Source organism: Solanum tuberosum, unplaced genomic scaffold, assembly GCF_000226075.1.
Source record: "Solanum tuberosum cultivar DM 1-3 516 R44 unplaced genomic scaffold, SolTub_3.0 scf00008, whole genome shotgun sequence".
Taxonomy (NCBI): domain Eukaryota; kingdom Viridiplantae; phylum Streptophyta; class Magnoliopsida; order Solanales; family Solanaceae; genus Solanum; species Solanum tuberosum.
This window is the reverse complement of record NW_006238934.1, coordinates 1,747,141-1,754,462: the sequence shown is the minus strand read 5'-3', so window position 1 is coordinate 1,754,462 and position 7,322 is coordinate 1,747,141. Positions and strand designations below refer to the sequence as shown.

The 7,322-nt window shown below is 35.9% G+C and overlaps 2 protein-coding genes across 2 annotated transcripts in view; both read right to left on the bottom strand.

Moving 5' to 3' along the window:
* The window catches only part of LOC102604330 (serine/threonine-protein kinase HT1-like), a 5,837-nt gene extending 5,208 nt beyond the window's left edge, over nucleotides 1-629 (bottom strand). The window contains exon 1 of the mRNA XM_006339233.1: nucleotides 352-629. Within this exon, the coding sequence (XP_006339295.1) occupies nucleotides 352-629 (278 nt within the window). The remainder of the gene's footprint in view (nucleotides 1-351) is intronic.
* Nucleotides 630-2,729: 2,100 nt separating this feature from the next.
* On the bottom strand, nucleotides 2,730-6,503 carry LOC102605336 (ethylene-responsive transcription factor RAP2-7-like). Its single transcript, XM_006338995.2, has 10 exons — nucleotides 5,672-6,503; nucleotides 4,957-4,982; nucleotides 4,804-4,834; nucleotides 4,602-4,689; nucleotides 4,385-4,530; nucleotides 4,185-4,229; nucleotides 3,989-4,092; nucleotides 3,737-3,879; nucleotides 3,505-3,618; nucleotides 2,730-3,277 (listed from the first exon to the last, which is right to left on the bottom strand). The coding sequence occupies exons 1-10, from the start codon at nucleotides 6,160-6,162 to the stop codon at nucleotides 3,026-3,028; spliced, it is 1,440 nt and encodes a 479-aa protein (XP_006339057.1). The 5' UTR covers nucleotides 6,163-6,503; the 3' UTR covers nucleotides 2,730-3,025.
* Between the last annotated feature and the right edge of the window lie 819 nt (nucleotides 6,504-7,322).

Sequence of the window (7,322 nt, the reverse complement as noted above, 5' to 3'; positions counted from 1 at the left end):
ATTGAAATAGTCCAAAAAAAAAAAAAGTTACGGATTTTATTGCAAAAACAGGATTTAAGAGGGGAACACATAAAAATGAATAAATTTTATAATTTTGTTTATTTGTGGGGTCCATGATTACATGACATTAAAATAAATTAATTTTATAATTTTATTTATTTGTGGGGTCCACGATGACATGGCATAAAAAATAATTTATTTTGCCATGTCAGATTTATTTTGGTGACAAATATAGTTTAATGATTTTAGAAGATAAAAGTGTAAAGTTGAGTGATTTTAGTGATACAAAATAAAGTTTAGTGACTTTATAAGATAATTTCTCATAGTTCAGTGATCTTTTAAGTTATTAACTCCTTTTCATTGCTTAAATCAAGTATTTTAACTGCAACTTGTTTACCATCATAAACACCTTTATAAACTGATCCGTATGTTCCTTTAGCAATAATAGTGTTGACTTTAAGTTTTGTAGGATCCAATTCCCATTCTTGTTTCTTCGTCATGATCAGTTCCAATTTATTTGTCTCTTCAGTACAACCATTATTATTGCTAAATGCTCTATCTAAATGCCTCTCAAGTTGTTCATCCATTCTTCTTAAATCTATCTTTGCTATAATTCTTGATTTCGCCATTAAAGACAAACAAGAAAACGCTATGTTTAATTTGGAGTTACGTTCCTTCTGAAATGGCACTATATTTATAGGTATCGAAATCAAATTTGAAAAGGATTGGGAAAGGGGTAATTCAGTTTTCGATTTTCTAAAAATAAAAATAAAAATATTAATTTTTCTATTTTAATTCGTTTGTCTTTTTTTCTTTTTTACTCCCTTTCAAAAAGAAATTATCTTTTTTTTTGACAACTCTTAATTCCAACTTTATGTTGGATATTTGTTCTGCATTTCTTACCATAAATGAATTTTCCTTTTCCTAAAAGGAAAACACAAAAGTCTTTACATTTCGCTAGTTCTTTTTTTGTAGGAAAATGTTTATGACTCTATAAATAGAGACACAAAAGTATTCATATTTGGCTTAGAGAGTTCTGTTTCGGGAGAGTTACGTTAACACTTATGTGCACCTCTTTATATTTCGAGTGAATTGTGTGAGGTTATTCCTCTCTATATTTTGCACTCTCTTTAAGTAAATATTACCCATTTCCTCTTGTGGATGTAGATCGATTAATCAAATCACGTTAAATGTTTGTGTCTTTTGATATATTTCTCGTTTGTCTTCTTACTCATGATCTTTTGAGGTTTTGCTTTGCTAGATTACACATGATACTGATTAATTTTGATCCTAACACTTTGTACTAGACATATTTAAGACAAAGAACATTTTGTAGAAAAGACTGGTTATTAGATTAGTACATTGGTGGAATAATTAGGAGCAGATGTAAAGTTAGTGGTTAACTGTTAAAAATGCACTTTTAATGAAGTCTACAAGTAGTATATCGATCTGTTTGGACTAATTGCAAACAGCATTCTTTAAGTTTTGCTTTTATATGCCAGCTGACAATTTGTACTATATATTGCCTCCCTAGTCTAGAGTAATTAAAGTTAAATGAAACAAGGAGCAATATAGTGTTTTTGAGATCTTATATTTGTATTGAAAAATTTATTAAAATATCTATTATCAATAATAAAACAGTCACTTAATCCAATGTAGGTACTCACTTAATTACTTTAGCTAGCCTTATGTTTGAGGGTTTGATTCACATAACTCTTTTCACAAAGATTATTGACACATTATACATTTTGACCCAATATGACTCCATCACTTTTCGTGAAGACTTTATGCAAGGAGGGGTTTTGATAAGTCAAAAAATAGTTCTTGATATAAAAATCTTCGAATTTCTTTTCGTGTTTTTCCCACTCCCGTGCATTCCTTGTTCGGTAAAACTCATTAGGGAGAAGCCCTAGTAAGATCTTTTTCATTCTCAAGCTGAAATCCGAGATATCTGGTTAAGTTTGGGAAGAGTCTAGGCTAATTGACATAGTCACTTCCTAATAATTGAGAAGAAAGAGAATATAATTGTCACACTTTGTCCATACTTGCCAACACTAGAGAAAATATGGACAAAATCATGTTGGTATTTGATTCTAAAATCTAAGTTAAAGGATTGCAGATGATAGTACTTTCACTACCCTGTAAAGCAATAAAACAAAATTTCACCTCTAGGACACTCTCATCATTTCAAGTCCCTTCAAATTAATGCTCATGCCATTAACACATTTGTAGCTATATTTAAGCTCCTTCTGTTAGCTGCAGCAACAAATTTAACAACTGATTATCACTATCTGAAGTTACTAAGTTAAATCATGTCAAAGAACACAAAATTTAGCAATGCTGGAAATGGGTTAATCTTACATTGTTGGGGAATGGACTGGGCAATCGTGCTAGCTTTTGGAGTTGAGTTACAACAGTGCATAAAGGAGGTTGTTGGAGTGGGTCAAAGTCACTCATTAGTTGGAGAATGAATTGATGGTCAGCTTATATAGACTTGGGCAACCCTCCCTCACATGAGCTGGCTTAATTTTGTGGTTGAGTTAGGTCAAGGTGTCATATCTTTACAGGCAAGATAGATAATAAATTGCATAATCAGTGTTAATGACAACTCTATGTGCTTTAGCAGGGAAAATAGGTCAAATGTATCAGCAGTTCTTGCTAATTTCAAGAACCAAGTTTGAGCAAGGAACCCTCCTTTGGAAGATTTAATACATGAAAGAAGGAAGACATTTGAAAATGAAACCAAATGTTCTCTCATAAAAATAGTCGTAAATCACAACTGTCAAGGCACCAGCAATACGTAGAGTACATAGAAGAAAATTGCCAATAAGCAGCTTGCAATCACGTAGTTGCTGTTAAGATTCGTGGCCTAGTTGAGCTTTGCAAAGCAAAAAATTGTCTAAAACTCAGTATTCATCTCCTAACTAATAAAACTAAACCCATTGTAATCGGATGTGTACTGGTATGGTCCTGATCAACCTAAGAAAAGATATTGATCGTTGTAATAGGTTTAGCAGCCGACGGTTCAGCTCCTGAAATAATGATGTGAAAGATTCATGTTGGTGAGGGATGGTGAATGGGGGAAAGGTAGTGCTCCACTTCCAAAGTGCAGCTGATGAGTGGCAGCTGAGGGTGCAGTGTTTGCTGAATTTCCGAATCCTGATGATGCTGCAGTAGAGAAGAGTGGCAATGTAGGACTCCCATCATAAGTATTTTGGTCATGCCCCATCCATTTCAAAGAGGCGTCGACTTCCAAGCCCTTCTCTATTGCTGAAACCTGGAGGAAGCATCATAGGATGTTTATTCGGTACATTGTACTGACTAAATTCACAAGACGAGGCATATAAATTGAACTACTATAGATAGTAATTTGAAAATCACCATGCAGGAAAAGAGAGAAATAAGCAAGATGTACATGAATTTAGGTAATGAATGTTGCATTAAGTGCACCATTCTTATGAGAAGAAGAACTGAAAATAATTCAAGCAACGTTAACAAGAATACCTTAAATGTTGGAAAGAGATTGTCATTTGATCCGTTCCAATGGAGGGGATGCTGAGTTAGCATATGCTGGCCATGAAGTAGCAGTTTACTTCTCAGTGTTGTAGAAGCAGGGGTCTGTAAGAGAGTCAAGACCAAGTAGACTGCTTAGACATACATGATGAATACAAATCTACCTTTGTTACAGATCATGGAATACCATGAATGGAGATAGATCATGAAAGTCTCAAATTACCCGGACTTCTCCATGATGTTCAGGTAAACCATTTGAACCATGCCGGCACTGGAAGTTTCCAATTTGGCTAGTGTTTCCATGTTGATTCTCAGCATAGGAAGAGAGAGATATGCCCAAATTTAGATCAAGATTATGATCTCTGCCTGCATCACATGTAAAGATTGGTAGTTTTCAACCAGCTAAGTGGAGCTGAAGAAAAAAGAGACAACCATAAAGGCGGTGTCCAGAAAAGTGTGCAAGTCTTGCTAGTACCTCCAATGTCAGCCTCCAAAGTCAATGCCCCTTCGTATGTGTTTGGCTCAAAGTTGGTGACTGCCTCCCTCCCATTGCATTTTATAGCAGCCTTATCATATGCCCTGATCACCCCAAAGACCAAGTTCAGTCAATGTTGAGAGGTTAAACCACATAATATAAAAAGGGATGAAGAGTCAGGTCATGATCATTGGACCTTGCAGCATCTATCTCATTGTCAAATAGTCCAAGATAGATATATCTGCAGGAACATAGTGTACAGTAACTAGTTAGCAATACTCCCTCTAACTTATAAAGATCAGTGCTATCATGTGATTAGATAGTGAAGAACTTGAAACAGACATATTAACAATTGTGTGACATTTCTAAGCCACATTGAAACAAGTGGTCACTCACTTCTTTCCAAGAAGCTGCCCCATCCGTGCTTCCCATCGCCCACATTTATGTAGAGTGACTCCTCTGTATTTTGAACTTCCTCTAGAGAAGCCATTGCTCTGACGACGAAGTATGTGCACAAACTCTTCTTTGCTAAAGTTCTTCATCTACATGCCAGTCAGAGACAATTAGATTAATTGGCAATCTTACTCTAAATTGAAAAGGGACTTCAACCAACCTGCTTCAGATCTTCTTCATAATCACTGATGTTAAAATTGATATCTGCATCAAGTCCTCGGAATTTAATTGCAGCACGGTCATACGCCCTGATATTAGTAAAATAAAAACTCAGACCTACAACTATCCAAGTTCTTTCTTTTAAGAAGTACAAAAATCAAGGTATGGAGCTAAGATAAAACGCATTCAAAATTATACAGTACCTAGCAGCAGCATGTGCAGTGTCAAAACCCCCTGTGAATACAAGTTCCAAATGACAAATGAAGCTTGCAGTCAGCAAATCAATTCATGAATAAAGCTGGAAATGAATATACTTCATATCGACAAAACATGAGATTACAAACACGATTGCTTACCCAAGTAAACTTGTTTCCCACAATCCCTGCAAAGCCCATAAAGAAACTATTCAAATTCACATTAACACATTTATTATCTGTTACTATCAAACTTGAAAGTGGAAGCAGCTTATTAGTAATTGTTAGATAGTTGGAACTAACAACTCCAAGCAACCCCGGGTAAGCCTAAGTTCAGTATCTAAGTGAATTGCTAGATAGTTGGAACTAACAACTCCAAGCACCCCCGCGTAAGCATAAGTTCATTATGTTAGTGTGCGATGAACGACCACTAATTTTGTCCAGACTTAAGCTCGGATAGTGAAGAGTATCGCAATGGGGCTGACGCCTAACACACCAAAGGAAAACCAGTTCTATTATGTCCTAAGTACGGATAACTGAGGAGGGTTGCAGCATGTTGACAGCCAGAAAATCAAACTGCCGTAAACTTATGTACACCACCACAATATTTAAAAAAATTTTACCCCTCCCTAGAGGCTCCCGCCCTTTTTGCTCCCCTTGGTGAGTCGAACCCAGGTGGAGGATACTTACCATTCGAGCCTTCACTAGTCTATATATCCCAACACAACAATTTTGAGATTATGTTTAGTCCATTGATTTTCTAATATCACAATCGCAGAAATCTCAAGAAATTGAACGTCGCTATTACTACTGAGCTTGAGAGGAAACAACAAAAAAAAATTGCTCGAGAATGAAAACACAAGTGATGATCACTAACCAGATATGGGATTCCCATCTTCCAGTCCTTCGATAGAAGGTAACTCCACGATACTGAGAACTCCGAGACCTAGGTCCTCTTCTACTCTTCTTCGCCTGTAATCTCTGTTGCGGAGTTTTACCGATCCTCTGCTCAGTCAAATCACCGCAATTCGCCGGAAGATCCAACCCCACCTCTCCATTCACCAATGGAAACAACTCCTTTATCACAAACCCACCACGATCCCCACTTCCTTCGTATTCATTATTAGCTTCCTTATCAGCTTTCAGTATAGCAAATGTAAAACCATCGCGGTGACGATGATCAGAACTAAAATACTCATCATCACCAGCAGTACTCGAAGTTTCCATGTTAACAACAGAGGAATTAGAAGTTCCTGAGTTTTCCATTTGATTAAATAACAATTCATTAACCTTTTCCGACGCTACTTCACCTAGAACAGAGATGGGTTCTACTGGAACATCATCAAAACTAAGATTAAGATCAAACATCTCGAAAACCCCACTACAGTACGTCCAAAAGGGTATCACAAAAAAGTATAGAAAGATCAAATGGTTCACTCCTGAATTACAGAACGAGAATTGAAGAAAAGAAAGAAAATAACGAAAGAATTGGGAAATTTTTGAGTTGGGTTTCAGGGATATAGAAAAGTGACAAATGAGAGTTGCATTGGTTTATGGGGGAAACCGGCAATGGAGATTACAGAGGCAGTGGGGAAGAAGGAAACAAGGAATTTTGTCTGTCTCTAATGGAGAAATTTTTTTGGAAATTTGTTGGGTGTCTGAGGAGTGAAGAAGCAGTAGTATAATAGCGTGACTTCCGAAAGCAGGGGGCGCTTGATGCTCTTCTTCAAAAATATTTTCTTACCCCCACCATATAGAGCGTGTGATTCACATTCGAATGAGTGTGCTCGGTACGGAGAAAAATATATTTTTTTCGTTTACTTACCTAACACGAGAAAATAAGTAAGAAATTCACTTATTTTTCGAGAAAACATTTTCTAAGATATCAGTTTAGGTAGAAAATATTTTCCTTCATACCATTATCTCTACGGAACATTAATTGTAGCTAATTAATGTAGAGGCGAATTAAGAATTTTAATTTTATGAGTTTGTGATTCCTATTACAACAATAGAACCTCCGTCGTTCTTCTCTATGGAATTGTACGTAGGCGTTATTGCTCATACAAGAGTTCAACTCTTTCTCTAATCTCCCAAGGGAAGTTAGGGGATTAATTAACACAGATAGATGGAAGCTCCCTTCCTTCAGAATGCAACATGTTAAACCTTCTAATTTTACTTACGAACCCCCATGAATCCTCTTTGTCAAGGAGTCACGTTAGTAGAGTAATAGCTAACTTAGACTCCCCCCCTTTTTTAGTGTTAACTTGTAGAGTTTATCTAACTCTAGTATCTACCCCAAGATCTTGTATTAAGTTTGGTATACCAAACTTTAAAATGTAACTCTTTCATATCAATGATCATTAAAATTCAGCTAACAAGCAATTGTAGCCTTCCTCTGTAGGGAATAAAAGTGTGAATTAATCAACATCCAATATAAGAAAAAGGGTAGTTATATAACTCTTATTTTGCGATTTAGAAGTTAAAAAAGTCATGGATAAATGCTCTTGTTATTTAACAAATGATGTGTG